This window comes from Falco naumanni, chromosome 1, assembly GCF_017639655.2.
Source record: "Falco naumanni isolate bFalNau1 chromosome 1, bFalNau1.pat, whole genome shotgun sequence".
NCBI classification, from domain to species: Eukaryota; Metazoa; Chordata; class Aves; order Falconiformes; family Falconidae; genus Falco; species Falco naumanni.
In genome coordinates, this window is record NC_054054.1 from 5041163 (window position 1) to 5060047 (window position 18885).

General features: G+C 39.5%; 1 protein-coding gene and 1 long non-coding RNA gene across 11 annotated transcripts in view; one reads left to right on the forward strand and one right to left on the reverse strand.

Moving 5' to 3' along the window:
- Window positions 1–10909, forward strand: part of LOC121095237 — a 73626-nt gene extending 62717 nt beyond the window's left edge. Inside the window, exon 3 of the long non-coding RNA XR_005830035.1 lies at window positions 10508–10909. This is a non-coding gene — a long non-coding RNA (uncharacterized LOC121095237). The remainder of the gene's footprint in view (window positions 1–10507) is intronic.
- Window positions 1–18885, reverse strand: part of SORBS2 (sorbin and SH3 domain containing 2) — a 248174-nt gene that overhangs the window by 10427 nt on the left and 218862 nt on the right. For 6 of the 10 annotated variants that reach the window (XM_040608789.1, XM_040608698.1, XM_040608868.1 and 3 more), the window contains 6 exons: window positions 16758–18317; window positions 13636–13724; window positions 10925–10971; window positions 9555–9669; window positions 9333–9461; window positions 7081–7284 (listed from right to left, as the gene is read on the reverse strand). In XM_040608789.1, coding sequence (XP_040464723.1) covers window positions 7081–7284; window positions 9333–9461; window positions 9555–9669; window positions 10925–10971; window positions 13636–13724; window positions 16758–18317 — 2144 coding nt within the window. The remainder of the gene's footprint in view (window positions 1–7080; window positions 7285–9332; window positions 9462–9554; window positions 9670–10924; window positions 10972–13635; window positions 13725–16757; window positions 18318–18885) is intronic. The other 4 variants (XM_040609464.1, XM_040609210.1, XM_040609116.1 and 1 more) reach the window with 1 other exon arrangement.

Genomic DNA, 18885 nt, shown 5'->3' on the forward strand with positions numbered 1-18885 from the left:
ACGTCAACGGAAGTTACCAAAGTATCAGTATATAGTTTCAAGAACTCTCTGAAGAACCTCCCTTTCCTTGTGACATTTGGGTCCTGGAAAGGTCTCATGTTCTTTCTGCTGTGGCAGTTGAGAGCAGACTTTAATCACAGACAACATGCATAAAGAGAAAATGACGGGAACTATCCTTCCTTCTCGGGTCCAGCCTGTAGGCTAAGTAGCAAGAAACAACGACAGCCAAAACCTGGCTATACTTACTTTAGTTCAGCTCTCTATCCTGGGAATGTAGTCAGTGTTGACTGCTGAAAAAAATTTGCTTACCCTTGGGAGGTAATAAATCTTTATCTCATTTTGGAAATATTGTACAAAAAAATATCTGTTGTCAATAGGACTGTATCTAATAATTTCTACAATTTTCAAATAGAGAAGTCTATACTGGTGAAGTTTATAAAGGAATCTGATCCCTAGACTTCAAAAATAATCCAGACTTGAAACGGTTTGAAAACAATAATTGAGCTAGAACTCTGTAATGACCCCTCTGACCTGTAGTTCTTCCCAGTGCTCTGGCTGCTGTGTCTGCAAGATGAGTCACCTCCCCTGGTTACTTGTGTCACGCTTCCTGCCGTGCCCCACGAAGAGGAGCAATGCACTGCCCGGGAGGTTCCCAGAAGCAGAGCTTTAACACAGGTATTCCTTCTATCTATTCTCAGCTGGGATCAATATGCCTTGCTCAAACAAGGGCAAGGAATATCAGCGTCACCTAAAATGAATTTGGGTGTAGATGAGGAATTTTATGAATTTTGTTGGCTAGGCTAAGCAAAACTTAGCCATCAAAAGGACTGCACAACTGATAAATTACTCAAAGTTGCAGAAACAAACGCGATACTGTGTTTTACCCCTTCATTCAGGTGCAACATACCCAAGCCCGTGACAGATTCATGCCCTGGAAAGAACCCTTATGACTCTTCCCTACTTCAGGAAAAAAAACCAACAGATCTGGTTAACCTCAAGACTTCTTTAAGTCTATTATGTCTGGGTTTTCCACGTACACACATTGTAAGATGTGGTAGATTTTTAAAAAGAGTATGTTGTTGGTTGTGTTTTTTTTGCCATAAATGTAATTATTACTTTTTCTAGGATAGGTCTGTTAAATTTTTTACATGATTTTTCTTTCTTTCACGAGCAAATGGACTCTCTGGAAGTCAGCATTGGAAATTGACTTTTATCTATCTGTAGCGACTTTCCAGATCTTGTTTTTCTGCCGCAGAGCTGCAATGCTAACACAAAGCGTAGTCCTGAAGAGGGAATAATCTTTGTTCACTCTCTGACTAACAGAATTGGTATTTAGAACATGACCCTCTGCAGTGGTGCTCTGCCGTGAAGTTTATGACTGTTCTCCCAGGCTTTCGACTGAAATTGAAAACACTTCAAATTAGAAACGTTTTTCAGTTTCTGTGTACTTGAATATGATTCTGTTTCTTTTGATTAAATAAGAGTCACTGATGTCCTGGCATGGATTTAAAACTGAGTTGAAGACTTTCCGCTTTCCTGTCACTGGTATCTCCTTAGGCTGTTTCACTTTATCATTAATGGTTATAGTTTTACCTTGTGTTTCATTTGAAGAAGGCCTATCTCAATACTCCATGTGCTATGTTATTTAATATTAGTAAATGAAACAATACATCTGAAAATACCAAACTCAGCATTAGCCTTGCAGTTATTTAATATACATGGAGATTTGCAACAATCCATACTAGAGAGGTGCAGTCACCTTTACCTGTGGGCAGTCTTTCTCCTGCTGACGTAAGGGTTTAGAAAGGAGAGGAGGTGAGAGGGAAGCAGTGGACGGGGATGTTGTAGGAACACAGTGAGAAGCTGGTGCCTTGGCAGAGGGAAATGGACGATCAGAAGAAATGCAGAAAGGAGGATCAGAGTCTTCTGATGTTCCCACAGAAGGCAGAGCTGGCTTAAATGTTTAAGAAAAATGGGAAGCAATCATGCTATAAAACCAGCTGTGAAGGCTGTAAAATGCTCGACAAGGAGTTAGGTAACTAACCTGAACAGTGAGAAATGTGATGCTGCTTTTATTATTAGTCAGTCTACTTTTCTGGAAGAAAAATCTTCCCTCAGGAATCAAAACAAGTTGTCAATTCGTGGCTGTGAAATCCATGTGGATTTCACCTCTATCCTTATGGTTTTCTCCTGTGTTTTTCAGGTTAAGTAAGGGTAGATGCAGCCTACAAAATCCTTCTAATTAAATAGCTTCACACTTGGCCTAAAACATATTGTCCTAAGTATCTGATCTACATGTTTGCGTGTGTCAGCCAAAGCAACTGCTTGAACATACTCTTGAAATAAGTGCTAGACAGACCAGAACCTAAAACTGCCCAGAAGCCCCACGAACTGTGTAGCAATACTGTGGCATTTAATGGCTGCACACATTTGGGATAGTTCAGCGTTGTACTGTCCCAACGAGGAACTGGGGAGGGCTTTAGGGGAAGCATTTGTTTAACTGCCAAACATAATCTGATCTGTTATTATTAGTCACATTCGCGTAACAGAGTCTACTATAAATATATCAGCTGGTGAAGTGACACATGTGAAGTACAAACCGCCGAGTGCCGGCGGGAGGCATGTCCCTTCCTCTGAAGGCTGCTTACAGCATTTGCTTGCTGGGGCCTCTGGCACAAAAGGGTGGCAAGCGATGGGCCAGTGAAGCAAAGAGTTCACTGCCTTTCTGCGTCACAAGCTTGACGGCAGCTAACAAGGACAGAAGGGAAAGGACCAGCAGAACCGATACACCACAGAACTTAGTGGTGTGTATATGCCTGCTTCTGAGAGGGGGAAAATCTTTTTATCGACTGCAATAGTATAAAACCGTGCCTGTGCAAAATACAAACATGTAAATACAAGGAAAGGCAGAGAATAATTATACTGAGTAAGCTACCTGAACACAGAAGCCAGGTTTTCCAGAAATCAAAATACCTTATCACCATTCGGTGAAGTGTATCCTTCATAGCATACCATGGAGTCTCCTCCACTTGCTATTGGGATTTCTAAATTGTCATGTTCCAGATCCTCCTCTATATAGAGTCTTGTCAGTTCTTCTGTTGTGTCTTGTGCTGCTCCTCTGTAGAAAGCTGATTCTCGAGGCTTTGACTGACCCCCTCTATTAACTGACAGATCTGCGGTATGGATTTCCTCTCGGTTTTCAGCAGTTGCAGCTAGCGCCCTGGAGACTGAGCCACCTTCCTGCGGCGAAGGGACGTTACAGATGGTGCCCACACGTTCACTTTCTCTTGTAGGATCTGACAAGTCTCTAGGTAGTTCAGTAATCGAAGAGTCAAGGATACCTCTCAAATCTTTACCTCTTCCTGGTTTAGTATTGTTGTTGGTATGCTTATACGCTATGTCATGAGATGGGCTGGCTGAAGATGGGACAGAGGTAGATGCAAGAAAGGACAGAGGAAGAGCTGTAGGAGAGCTGAGAGAAACCTTTGTATTTGGAATAAAGTGCTCCTCCTTAACTTGGTGAATGTTATTACCTGGGGAGACTGCTACAGTCTGGGATGTTGTTAATGCCAAAGAATTGAGTTCTTCTAAGTCACAAAGAAAACTGTCTGGAAGCGGCAGAGCAGGTAAGATACACATGCTTGAAGGTGAAAAACCAACAGTCCTTGAAAACCAGTCACTAGTGTCAGCCTGGAGAATCTTTTGATCAATGTATGACCAAGAGGAGGAAAGGTGTCTGGGAAGTGGGGACAGTGCTTGGGAAGGCAACTTCAAAAATAAGAAAAACACGGGAATTTACATAAATAAATAAGCATGACAAAGAAGTAAGATATGATTAGAAAAGAAAAATGTCTGTGCCATCGTCTGGATTATAGAGTATCATTTCAGCGAGCACGGGTGTCTGAAATCATTACTACGTGAATCAGAGCAGCAGGAAAGACATCTGAAAAATGAAACCGTATCGGGTTCTGGCCTGGGGCTTAAATGTCAAACATGGAGACAGCTCTGAATCATTACATTCATGAATTTGACCTGCATTTGATCTGCTAAAGTTATGTTACTTATGGTGCTCTGTTAGTGAGCCTGTCACAGGTTATTAAATCATACAATTAATATTAATGTAATTTTCCCCGAACCACTACTGTTATTTTGAGAATAACATTTTCAGAAGTACACTTCAGGTGTCATTAAGTATTTCTTTTAAACTATAACAACTGAAGTAATTTCTAATTATCCTACTGTTAATACTTCTACTTTTTCTTAGTTTAAGAAACATCTTTCATATATTGCATACTTTTATTAAGGCATGAGCAGCTACAGAATGCTTTTTTTTTTTCCCCCAAAAGTAACCCTATTAGTTCAAAATCACGTCAATATTTGTGAAAGGTACGTTCAATTCTAATTGAATGTAGGCATCAACAATGCTTTTCAAGTAATGACAGCACAGTATGCAGCAGTATATTTTGAGTACCATTACATAACATTGATTGAAGTATCCTTCTGGTAAAAGAAACGTCCTTTTGTAAGAATGAGAGACTGGTGAGTCATACGTACACAGCATCAGTAGATATCCATTGCTTCAGTAAATACTGAAAATGCATTTTTGTTACTATTAATCCTCAACATTAAAATTGAGTGAAAAATATTTTGATCTCATTGTTAGCATTATCCAGACTATTTAGATGTACATCTCTTAAATTATCTGGACTACTTTAAACTTTTAAGTATTACTTTAGAATAGGAAAATAATTTCAAAAGACTAAATTAATGTCACTGAATAGGAAGGTTAATTTACTTACCTTCTGTTTGTGTTTTCTTGACGCAAATAGCTTTATTTTATGGTTAGACAAACCTTACTTACAGAGTTTTGTGTACCAAAGTAAATAGTATAGACCAATACAATGCAGTTCGCTGAAACAGAGCTAGGCTGTTACAAGCAATACTCTGTCTCTTCCCGTCACCCTTTCTTTTGAACAAGGCTCTCTAACCTGTGGTTTTAAGGTAAATAAAACTGCTGAGAAGACATCACCGTTTTTACTTTTCCATGGCTACAGGCTGCGCTAGAGCTAGAGATGGTCTAGACCAAGTTAAGGAGAGCAAAGCTTGCTCCTGACTTGTATTGCATATTTATTTTTATTGCCATTAGGCCAGAGAAGTTTAATGCAATTGCTGTAGCAGCAGGGAGTGATATATGCTAAAAACTCCAGAGGAATAGGAAAAGTGGATTCAGTGATTGTGGTAAACTCCAGAACATCTTCAGGACTGCTAAAGCCCTTCTAGGCAGTCAGGAACAAGATGTGTTCTTACACGGTATTGCCATTTCTGAATACAGCTGAACTCAGAAACGACGTGTCTCTGTAAAAGTGTCAGTAGAGGCTTTTTTCTTCTTCTTCTTTTTTTTGGATTTTTTTTTTTATTGACTTATGCTAGAACCTAGATGATTGCAGAAGTTTCCTCTGTTACAAAGGCGGCTTCTTCAAATTTTCTTCCCTACGTAACTGATTTAGTAATATCGAACTTAATAGTGGCAGGACAGATTTGTCATCTGAATGTAAATGCTCTAAAGCATCACCTATGCTCAGGAGGGTTACAGGGGTTACACAAACAGCAGCTTTAGCTGCAGGCTGCCTTAGAGACAAGCCTGTTCCACAGAAAACTGGGAGCGAGGCATCTCCAAACAGAGACAGCTCCGTAATGCAGCCCTAAGCTGCCTCATGCTGCTGACGGGCCCTCAGGAACCTCTGGATTCCTGTAATAATAAGGGTCCCTAGCCGATGAACATCTGTCTGCAGCTACAGAATTTGATGCTACTTCAATTCAACAGTTTTGTTGGAATGGAAGAGAGAGGAGCTCGTTCTCTGTTGTGACATGTTCTGGAAAACCAGACAAGACCTGTTCTAGCAACTGTCCAAAGCCAGCTCCTATTGTTTACTCATAAGTAGTATTTCCAGAGACCACTGTTCTCTAAAAATGGTATCTTTTGGGAGCTCTTCCCAAAGCTTCAAGTAAACGTGGAACTTATCTCAAAGCTGAAGCATGTAAATGAGCACCAATATGCAAGTATATGAAAGAAGGAGAAAAAACAACTAAAAAAACAAGTAAGAGATTAATAGCAGGGTAAGAAGTTTGTAACTACACACACAGGCCCACCACCCACGCTGAAGAGAGAAACACCAAAGCTAAAGAGGATGATTTAGAAAAGTTTCCATCCTGAATGTTCAAAATCATTGATAATACAGTAATGCTAATCACAGTTTGTATGTAGAAACTTTCTTAGTTTCCATTACTGCCAAAGAGGTTATGTTCCCTGCAGAGGTGATTATGAAATCTCACAAGTGGATGGTAAATTGGAATACAGGAATCTTTTTGCAACATCCTGTAGTATGATGTGTGATGGTTACATAGATTAGGAAGGAAAAGAATTCAGAACCTGTGACGGACATTTGGTGTGAAAAATTACAACTATAAAGGTCTGAATCCAAGTTCATTGCCAGTGTGATGACATCTGCCTCACTGCTAAATGAAACAATACTGTCACTGTTGTACCGCTCCAAAGAACCTCCGTTGTACCAACTTCTAGAGGGTGAACAGCAAAAGGGTGAAGGGACAGTACAGCACCGACGGCTGTTCGCCTTTACTTTGAAAGGCACGGAGCTGGTCTGGGCAAGCTGTGGCCCCACGCAGACTGCCCTCCTGCTTTTTGTGTGCTTACAGGACTGCAGGCTTTTAGGACAGCTGTGTCACGGGAGCATCTTCACAGCGCACTGTGAAAAGGCTGCTAGACGTATCATTAATGCTTACGTTCTGTCTAAGGCTCCCAATTATATTTTGTTCTGCTGTCTTGATTTTTCTGCCCACATTTTGCCTGACAGCTCAATAATGTGATAGCGAATGAGGAAAAGAGTACTCAGCTATTAAAATACTTTAATACCAATAATGCAATTACACCTATGCAGAAAAGAAAATGTAGTGTATTTAATGCAAAAAATAGGTATCACTTTATGTTACAAAAAAACCAACAACCAACCAACCCCTAAACCCACTCTAGGGCTGACAGCAAAGAAAAAAAAATATCCTTACCTTTGTTGAACTTAAATGGTGTATTCTGTCACTAGAATAGCTTTGGGGTATTGGAGGATCAGGGTAGTCATCAACACTTTTTGATGCGTTCTTTTTGATGACTTCTACATAGGAAACAGGGAAGATGCCTTGTCTGTTGGTTCCTGGTATTTTACCTTCATACCAGTTTTGATCAACTCGCTTAAGGAGAATTACTCTGTCTCCCTGAAATGCATTATGAAAACGAGTTATCAGCAAATACATTGTAAATTACTTTTTTGAACAGCAGATAGTATTTTAACACATTGTGGGGGGTTGACCTTGGCTGGATGCCAGGTGTCCGCCATGCCACTCTATCACCTCCCTCCTCAGCAGAACAGGGGGAGAAAATAAGATGGGTCAAGACACGGGCAGTTTAATGAAGCAATAGCCAAAAGCGCATGTGAAAGCGAAAGAAACCAAGAGATGTTATTCTCTACTTCCCATCAGCAGGCAATGTCTGGCCAATTCCCAGGAAGCAGGGCTTCCATATGCATAGTGGTTACTCCAGAAAATAAACACCGTAACAAATGCCCCCACCCCCCCCTTCCTTCTCCTTTCTCTCAGCTTCTCTACCTGAGCAGATGCCATACGGTATGGAACATGCCATCGGTCAGTCTGGGTCAGCTGCCCTGGCTGTGTCCCCTGCCAAGACCTTGCCCACCCCCAGCCTACAGGTGAGGCGGGGGCAGGTTGGAGAGAGCCGTGATGCTGTGCCAGCGCTGCTCAGCGGCATCGCAACGCTGCTGTGTTGTCACCGCCTTTCTAGCCACCAGCACAGCACTGAGGGCTGCTGTGGGGCTCGGCCAGACCCGGGACATGCCCAGAATTATTTTCCCAGCAGTGCTGTATCCCATCAGTCTTGAGCATCATCTCCATCTCTGCATTGTTTTTCCTCTTTATAATAAACATGCATACAACTACCATTCCAGCAAAATGGACCGCTGGTCAGAGGGGAATCTCATGTTGTCTCCCACTCTTGGGTGGGAGATTAATATTTAAACTTTTCTAAGGAACATAATCTGTTTTGATAATTGGCCAAGCTACAAGCTAACATGTTAACTGTAATATGCAACAGTGAGTGCTATGAACATTTTTCCTTAAAAGTGATAAAAGTTAAACAATGAAATCCAAGCAAGTGCTTTGTTGTAAGTAAAACTGGAATAAGTGGAGGTAAAAAATTGGAAGAGAAGTTAATGGGAAAGATGCGTTTTTCCTGTGTAAGAAAAGATGGACAGTTGGTCACTCACTGGTTTTAGAGAGCTTAGCAACTGAAATGGGAAATACCAACTTTCTATTCAAAATCTTCCCTTTAGTGAAACTTCATGAGCTACTCCCTTCTTTGTTTTACATGATGTGCTTTTTACCATATGTCCTTATGTCTCAAATCCTTCCCCATTAGTTTTGTGTTCTCTTGGGTTTCTGTAGCAGATTTGTGGAATACCCTAAAATTATCTTTAGCATGATGGAAAAAAAGAACAAGTTGCAACGTGCAAGTTATCGTTTAAAAACAAATCAAAACCGGGCTGTCAAGATTATGACCACCACAATAAGCACAAAAGAGAATTTTAAAAAGAAATAAATCGCGAAACTGCCCCCCACCCCTAGCTCTCTAAGTTCCTATTCCTGATTTTTTATTTAGATCTCTCTGAATATTTGCTGATCTCAAATGAGTGGAAAAACACCCATTATCTTCAGTGATGCTGGACTGGGCTCTAGGTCAGCATCAAAAACCTCTATCCTGAATTTTATTTCAAAAGAAAGACAAACCACTGAATAAATTCTATGAACTCTTTTTTTTTTTTTTTTTTTTTAAGAATTAAGAGGCAGAACTTTCCAGTGGATAATGTATTTTTCTATTTCTTCTATATTAAAACCCTTATCATGATAACTGTGACAGCAAGAAATAATTATTAAAAGAAGGAATGGATAATTGAAGTGAAAACTAGAAATTTAGGTGGGCACTCAGCAGATATTTGCATATCTCTCATGTGCTTATCTACCACAATTCAGTTTACATGCACAACGTATTTAAACTATTTTCACAGCAGGTAGCTGTGCCAGACCGTAACCCAGTAACCCATTACAGTAGTGGTTTCCTTCCATGACATTGCTTTGTGCATAGCAAATACCGAATGCAGAGTGCACCACAGCACAGTATTTAGTTATACATTAATTCTGCGTGGCAGTAGACACTGTAATGGTATTTTGACAACGATAGTTCTAAACTGTACCTTTCTAAGCGATAACTCCACATTTGTGTCTGCACTGAAATTGTATTTGGCAATAGCTTCTCCAATCTCTCCAATCTGTACAGGGGGAGGTGGCCTGGCAGGCTGTGCTTTTTCCGGGGGAGAAAGTTTCTAAGGAAAAAGAAAACACAGACTTTCATCATTTTCATGAGTTTGTGGCCCTATTACCCAAAGTAATTCAAGGAATCAAAACAGAGAACAAACCTCAACATAAGAAATTGGGAATATTCCAACTCTTCCATGATGCTCACCCTCATACCAGTTTTGATCAATTTTCCTGAGGATATAGACAGTATCTCCTTTCTTAAAGGACAGCTCTCTGTAACAAATTTATTTAGATCAGATATTTACAGCTTTACATTTAAGTCTTACACCTGCATTGTCTCAGAGATCTTTATAGTTCAGAACTGAAACAGAATGTAACAACTTAAAAGTATGAAGAAAAAGTGTCACAGCTGTGGAACATTTACCAGTTGATTACACCATATAAAATGAAATGATTCCCATTCACGAATTGCAGGTACTAGCTTTAAGGTATAGAGGCCTGTTTGTATTGCTAGTTATTACCAGAGCACTTAGCACAGGGTCTGCATGCAAGTCTGATGTCTTTTGGATCGCCTGTTTATGCTCTTACGACAGGCAGCTGAAGGATATTTGCTGTTCCTTATGAAACCAGTAGGGAAAACTATAGAAATATATTCCACATCTCGATGGCCTGTAACTACCTTTATGCAGCAGCATAGCTTGGCGTGCTTCTGCTCTATGCATTTTTCTTTCAAGGCAGCTGTTCAGAGGCACGAAGAACACAGGATTATGTTCTCACCATTTCTGATATGCAGGGCCTGTGATATGCTTAATGTTGGATACAAAAAAGGGAATTATCCAAATCATTAAGAATATTTTCAGATCCTGGCCTGGGAGTCCTTTACTGTATCATCCACTTGTTTTTTTCCAGAGCTAATCTGCTGCTCTGATAATTCAGGCTGAGTTTTCTATCAGACACAGCTAATTTAATTCTAGTGTCGATGTCTGGCTATATCTAAAGATCATTTACGTGCCCTGGATCATCAAAGCAGCAGCAGGAATGAAATGCAGGCACTCTACTTCGACTTTCTCATATCCTAACGCAGTGTTTCCTGATTTTATTTTTCTTATAGACCACTGCGGTTTGCCTTGGTATGGGACATGTCACTCCTGCAGAGAGCCTGTGTATGTTAAGACAGACTGAAAGATGATGAAGCATTATACAGAATTTCGATAAGCACACTATCTGTGGCAGTGTTTTAAGCACTGTACCTTGTGTAACCTAAATAAAATTCATGACAAAGAGCATTCAGTGGGTCGCCCTCAGGGTGTTCAAACAAATACAATGGTGAATGTGGTGATTTAGGACATTTATATTACAAAGCAACTTCTCACACAGTTTGCTGATGCACAGACTACCTGACAGCCAGCAGGGTCGTCTGCTTCCTCAGCATTTGCTGTTGAAACTGGCTAGAACAGCAGTTAGTTGCCACAAGTGCTAGAGTTTTCTTGAATCATGAATGCTTAAATGAACAAAAGTTAGTACTTACTTAGAAGTCTGAGCTTTAAAGTCATATACGGCTTTAGCTGGCAGTTTCTGAAAAGTAGGCAAAGTGATTAATACATTCAGGTAGTATTACTACATGGGAAACACGTTTCAGCCTTAAAAAGGTGACCCGAGACCCAAAAAGAAAAGGTTGTGTGCCTTACAGTGGTTCTTGCAGTAACAGGCAATTAAATATACAACTTCCTTTTCTACAGCAGTTAGGCGTTTGGGCCTTATTATTTTAAAAATAGAAATAGCAGCTAAATTTTAATACAGACTGCTCTGCAATTTTATGTTTAAGAGAACTACAAAAGTAAAAAAAAAAAAGTTAACTAAATGCCAATGGGACTTGTAGGCAACTAGATCTGCAGGTACAATGGAAATTCACATGCTTAGAATTCTCTAGTCCTGTTAGAGATTAGATGCCTCTCCTGTTAAATTTGTTCTCTTCAGGCAAATTTCAACTGCAAACACTGCATCACATTTTATATGTATATGAAAAATTACTCTGACAGCTGGAAAAGGTTAGGAATATTTTAAATTTCTATAATCATGTTCATAGTTTTAAGAAAGTCTGAGAAACACAGTACCGGAAGTGATCTCCCGAGTCATTTGTGCAGCTCTCTTGCTATCACAGGCAATCAGATCATATAATTCCTTTCACATAGTTATCAAGTTCTACCACCGAGTATCTGTAAGCTCAACATTGTCTCAAAAATAAAACTGTTAAAACAAACCCTACCTCTCCTCACCTGTGTGGTTGACACTTACATTGTTCTCAAAGCTGTCCTGAAAACACGAGCTGTGATCCGACCCAAGAGCCTCACTCATCTAGTGTCTGCCTCTGACAGGTAACCAGCACTAGATACTTCAGAGGAAGGTGCGAGAAGTCATTAGCAGTATTATGTGAGGGTATTTGGAAAAGTGATTTAGTTTTTCTCTGCAAGTACTGGCACAGATGAGACTGCTGCATTTTTAAAATATCTCCCACCAGGATACGCTAGTGACTGATGATGAGCTGATTATGCCATTTCTGAGAGATACTATTTGTAATGATGTAAGGGTGCACATCTTTTTTATAAGACGAATACAAAGGGATACTTGTAAGTTTAGCATTTCACCTTTCTTCCAGGCCAGATGCTCTCGACTGGGTTCTCTCCCTTCTTGTCATCTAAAAGCTAGCGAATTTAGCATACCTACAGCATTGTCTCTGCTATAATGAAGAAGTCCCCAAAGTTATTACAGGGATCCTGTCAACTTGCATTTTGTAATAGTCATACAATTTTCCATTACAGGTCACCTTCAAATAAGATAGCCTAAATTTTAAAATTTTAAAGCATTTTTCTGTTCCCTGCTGTTGTTAAAAATAGTCTTTTAGATGGGAGGGGATATTCGTGTGTGTATATGTGTGTGTATATATATATATATATATAATGGTAGCTAAGCCTTTTTACTCTTTCCTGGTTTTGGTACAGCTGGTGCTGTAACTACTAAAGCAAATACTGTAAGAAGGGTTATTAAGAACATTAAAAGAACACCAGAGCTGATTAAATACAAAATACTTTGAAATGTACGAAACATCCCAGAAACAGAAAAGCCTTCTTTCATCTTTTTAAATTACAGCAATCTTAATTAAGAATAGCTGGTAGTGTGTTTTACATATTTTCAAAATTGAAAGATGACTTTTAATGTCACAAAATCCTTTAAAAGGAACACACAATATGACTCCTGGAACGTTTTTAACCTCCGTTTTGTAATGAGGAGTCTTTAGTTGAAATCTGACTCTCAATGAAATTGCAGCAATATAACCATGTCAGTGGGGTGTAAGTGGATCTCAATTCAGATCCTGTAACCAGTTTTAACCTGTACCACCATTTAACAAGGTAGGTGGTCCAGAGCAAAAACTGAAATATTAGCAATTAAAATACAGTACTCTCTTATGCCGTCATTATTTTGTGCAATACTTAAATAAAAATCCATGGAAAATGTTAATAATCTATGGTCTGTAGATGTTGGTTGTACTTTATGATTGAATAAAATCCCTGAAGCCTGTTTGGAGAGCTTTTATTATTCTAGATTTAGAAATATTCTTAAGATCCTGAATGATATACTCCGCTTTTTGTGTGTACAGTTTTCAGCGGTCTTAGTGTTCCTTTAAAGGTTGTATGCCTACTTCCATTTCCTCTTCCAAAGCATTAATATAAGCAATCACCAACTCTTACAGAAATCAGAGATCACTCTTAAGATAAGGGGTTTTGTCTAATGCATTAACAGAAGTGGTTTTGCTTTTTCAAAACAAAAATAATGGTGAAATACAAATATTCTTTCTATCCGTTTTAAAATTACTGAGCCATTTTTTTTGTGTAACGCTCAAAAGAACCTTTCCCCGGCCATGTCAGCTATTCTTCTCTTCTCCGAACACCCACTCCGGTCAACTTTGACAGAGCTTATCAATGACTAGTAAATTTATGGCCATATCTATTTAAACATAAATAGAAGACGCAGTTTGTGTCACAAAGCTTGATAATCTTTTAATTTCTTGAAGTACCATTCTCCTTAATGAAAAAGAAGGATGCTGTTCCATCTAATGATATAAGTAACTGTTCCTTTGGTCTGTATCATTACAGTGTCTTAAAGCCAACAAAAATCTCATCTCAGATATGTTACCCATTTTCCATATGGATATTTCTGCATTATTTATTGTTGTTTTGCTACCTCTTTGTCTGTGATTCCTCTTCTATCCCTTGGAGTACATCGTCCCACACCAGTGAAAGCAGAAGAATAGCTTCCAGGAGGCTCCTGGTCTACTGAAAACAGAAATTATGTGAAACTACGGTAAATTAAACACCACCATTCAAATCTGTGATGCTGCTTGCTTTCATTTAGGGGGGGTGAGGAGACACTGAAATCTATTGTTTTACCTTTAATAGACATGATGGCTAAAGTGCACCTTTAAAGAAAAAAAAGAGATAATAACTCTCAAGCAAAGGCTGTCCTCTGATCCACAGCAGAATAATGTACGATATAGGATCGAGAGGGCAAAATTGCACCTCGCTGTAGGAAGGGCTGCACCCCTACTGGGCCACACTGAAGACATGACAGCAGTACTGGGACTTCAGTCAGCTCGCATGGAACTGTTTCAGAATGTCAACAAACATAATTAGATGCACAAAACATGGTTAAAGCATGCTTCGATGAGAAAGCAGTGGAAAAAAATTGTTTCCTCCTCAGTGATCTATGATGCATTTCTACTTTACCAGGGGCACGTGTTAGGCAGCACAAAGGAATTTAAAAGTATGTTATTCCATAAAAACAACTCTGTATTGGAGTACAAATTATTAGTCACCAATCTATGTGGCAGATTTTCTCTAAAGCACAGTTTACTGTTGTTTGTTCCAGAATGGTATAGTATAGGATGGTGAATACATTTTTTCAGTTTTAATAAAAATAAAATCAAAATCTTACACTCTTTATAGCTCTGCGAGTTGCTGATTTGAAATGAAAATGTAATGGAATTATTTTAGACCAGAGGATGAACTGGGCTGCCTCTCGACTACTCAGATTTACTGTTTTACTCTCCTGCTGCCACAGCGATACCTGCTAGTGGAGACATATGACCAATGTTTGTCTTCCTTTGACTTCGTTCACACAATCTGTTGTCACCAAACCCATACATTTCTAAAGGAGTACAAGTAGAAAAAAAATGAACTGAAAGCATCCAATCCTTTAGGCTGGGGTCTTACAGAAGAAAGATGTAAATGGTCTCCCGCGGGCCGCTGGCTAAGCCACAAAAACTTTGGGGCTATTAATTAAAAAAAAGTGGAGGCAAACCCCAAGATACTTGTATTATTTATATCATTGGTTGCAAGTATGTCATCACCAAGAAGTATGTCACAGTACCAGTTCCCGACAGCCTCCCTGATAGGTCTGTGAATGCGGATCTGTGCTTACTGCATAAACCCAAAGATAAACGCCTCCACAGACATCTATCATTTTTTTTCTTTACACTCTAGTAGAAAGAGCCGGACAGGGGAGGGAAGGAGTGAAAATGCAGAGGCTTCAGGAAGAACAATTCCCTTTATCTCTATACAGGTCCTTACGGAGTCAATGTTAGTAGCTTTCAGTGGTCTTTGCTATGACCTTGAAGTCTCCGTGTGGGTGGTGGCTGGAAGAGGCACACAGAGATCCAACAAAACATGAAACTTGATTAGAAGTAGAGCTCAGCCATGACTGGTGCTAATGGAAGTCAATGGAATATTCCGCTGTACTCATTCTCCACGCTACTTTAGAGATATTAACGTTGACAGAGTGTACCACCTTCCTCATGCCAGGCTCCTTCATAGCTGCAGAGCTATTAGGAATCTGTTTTTACTCTGCACTGTGCATTTCCTTATTTTTGAGGACTGGAAAATTCTCATTTCTCAACTGTGATACGTGACCAGCGCAATTTCCAATACTTCAGTCTCACCATGTAGTACTGCCTGCCAGGCTAATCACACTCACGCCTCAAGTATGACCAATTCAATTCTGAACTGCTTTTATAGCTCTTTTTTTCGACTAAATTCCCTGTTCTCAATACATCTGTTTTATCTAGTTAATAAAAGATGGGAACAACTTCAATTCTGATTTCTCTCGAAATACAAATTACTAGTGTGGTACTTGCAAAAGTTATAGAAATGCGAGATTAAAGGTAAGTGAAAGAGGGCTGATCAAATATTGCATAATTGACATATTAAAGGCATTCTCTCTTACATCCTTTTGTGATTTCAAGAATAGCTTTGTATGTAATGTCATTAAATTCTCAGAGATGCTCTGTCACAGAGGACTGTATGTCTAGAAGCAGAATTCTTTAACACAGAAGTGTGACCATTTAAGAAGAGAAAGAAATTACAGACTTGCCAAAAGCATTAATTAAAATAATCTGGGATACACCTTAGTGCACTCCTGCTGTGAATCTAGTTTGCTTCCTTTAATATTGCAAGGCTTAAACTTCAAAAACATTTTTAGCTCAATTTTTTTTTGAGAAAAAAAGCAGCAGAGCAATGAACAACTCAAAGTAGTGAATTTAAAACCAGATCCCTGTCCAGATGGACTTTTTAAAGTTATACTTATCCTGAAAATTTCATTCAAGTTTTGATTATTGAGAATTTCCCTTCTAAGAGGACAGGAAATTTCTAAAAAGTTCAGAGATATATTAAAATTCTATGAGAGGGACTAGTTTTGCTGCCACAGAAATTGGAAGTTCTATTGTTTGAACAGTGGAAATGGAAACTTCCTAAAATGACCTTAAGGTCTATTCACAAAAAGTAATATAGAGCAGTGGAATTAGTGCATTTTCATATGAAAACAGAATCAACTTTATATGATACTGGCAGGATTAACCACATTTTTATCACTTACATGTAACAAAACTATACAGTGCAACACATTTTAGGTGGAGATTTTTTTTTTTTTTAATAATAAAGGAAGGACATCATCTTTAGTGTTTTCTGTTTGACCAGCATCTGATGATGCATGCATTCACTTTCTGTAGTCTTTTTTCTTGGGGAAAACCCCCCATGTTGCTGAAATTAACACCACCATTGTAATTTATAGCACTAATGACCTATTAGATAAAATACATTACTCTAGTTGTCCAGATTACTGTATTTTGTGAATAGACCGCAAATTTGTCTATCCTTATCACCTACATAAACGACATCCTTCATTAAGAATTCCGTGGGATGAAAGCCTCTTACAGACAACGCAAATAGAAGTGGAATGAGAAAGGGTGGGAAACACGGGGAGTCAGGTCGGATGAGTTAAATCACAAGGACAGAGGAAGAAAGTTAATCCACCTTGGAAACACAGTGCACTATCATTGTTGTTAGTCACGTCCATGTCTGGAAAAGAGGCACTAAGAGGTAATCTTCCACAATCGTTCTGGTACAGGGGGCAATGGATAGCACCATCTTGAGGCAGTGGATGCAAAGGCTGGTGCATGGGACTCTTTTTCAGAGCTTTAAGAGATGAATTCCTTTCTGGAATGTCTGGAAGCAGCTCAGTAATAAGTCTGTGTAATATGCTGTTGTCGGGCAAGCTTCCCCTTCTTTTTTCAGCTTTAATTTGGTCGCAGATATCTTTAAGTGCTGAATCTAGTGCTTCAAATACAGATGACTTGCATTTTTTCTTTTCAGTTTGTTTTTTAGGAGCTGCACTTTTTTTCCTCCGGAAAGGCACTGGACTGACTAGGAATGCTATCTTAGAAAGGCCAGATTCTGCTTCCTGCCTCCTTGGATCTTCGGTGGTTTCTTGTTTAGCCCTTTCATGTTTTAGCATGGTGGTGAAGCGGGTATAGGATGCTGGGCATCGCCCTTTGCAGGAGCTGATAAGATGCCTGTGATGATGGTGGTGGTGGTGGTGGTGATGGCCTGATCCATAGAAGCTTTCAGATGATGTGAAGGAAAAGTGGTCAAAGTCACTTTCACTACAAAAGGATGAACCCTCTATCTGGATAAAGTCACTGAGGTCAGAAACCACTCCGTCTTGATCGCTGTCTGAAAAATCCATATGCGAACGTGGTGGCTCATCACTGGTCACTTCAATATGAATTGGCACCAGGGTTTTCGACTTGTAGCTCCGTTGTACCTGAGAGGGATGTCTGCCTTGACTTTCTTCTTCCAGCAAGGACTCAATAGAAAATCGCCTCTTTGTACATAAGCCATTTTTAGGAGGCTCTAGCGTAACAGTTGACAACATTTCATCACCTAGATTCGGCATGGATTTTGACTTCTGAATTAATTTTTCAAATTCAGATATTCTGGTTGGCACCATGTCTCTGGGCACCTCTTCAGTAGAAGACTCTCTCCAGCCTTGAAGAATACCCTTGTGCTGTTCTTTTTCATACTGCAGTATTCTGGACTTCACAGAACAAATCACCTCAGAATTCATCAAGTCCTTGCGATTGATGCGGTGCATCTTTTTGTACATTTTTAGGAAACCGGGGGCATCGTGTGCGGATCTGTGACGAACTCTTGACCTACTGCTACCACGGCCCTCAACATACGGGGAGGCCCAGTTCATTGAGCACACTTCTTTGGAGTCCTCCTCACACAACAGAGAGCCCATACTTTCCGACTTGGCCTGTGCATCGGGAAAGCCATCACGATCATCTGTTAACAGATCATCACAGCTACGAGATTTTCTCTTTGGAGAAGCAGATTCTTCTGTGCTGCTCCAGACTTCTGCATTTTGACGAGTCATCTGCCAGCCATTCTTGTAGCTGATTGCCCTTCTTGAATCGTTCGGAACAGCTAAATGCTGTCTGTAAGTGCTACAGTAATCTAATTCATTTGAGGTGTTGTGGTTGTGCACTGAGTAACTTAAAAGGGACGGATATACTTTGCTAATATCCCCACCTTTATAATCCATAGAGCAGCATGGTAAAAAAGAGACATTGCCAGAAATTAAAAAGATTCAGAAAGTTGGAATTAGCATCAGTAAGTATTAGAAAGACTAGAAAAGAGACAGCAATTAAAGCATCTATCAGCTTAGGTCAGTACATAGGTTGCTACAGCCTGGAGCAGCAGAGCTAATAATTAAGTTATTTTCCAGCTGTAAAAATGTAGTCATGCTAATTTGAACATCAAAAAGAATTCCTTATGAATTATGGAGATGTTACCCCCTCCATAACCCCCCTGCCAGAGCAATATAAGAAAACAATCATTAAAACTGATTTTGAAGCAGGTCAACAACAAATAAAAGCTGCAAAGGATTTAAAGACGAAACCAAACAACAAATCTAGACCTCAGTCAAATATTGAATTTTCCACCTGTGCATTCTGAAAGAAGCCGTTCAGAATTTTGAAAGTGAGTAATGCTCATAGAGTTCACTGCATCTGCATATTCTAAGGTAATTAAGATAAAGATAGATCTTTATATATGATCAAATGGGAAATTTCTCCCAGTTGTTCACGGGCAGCATAAG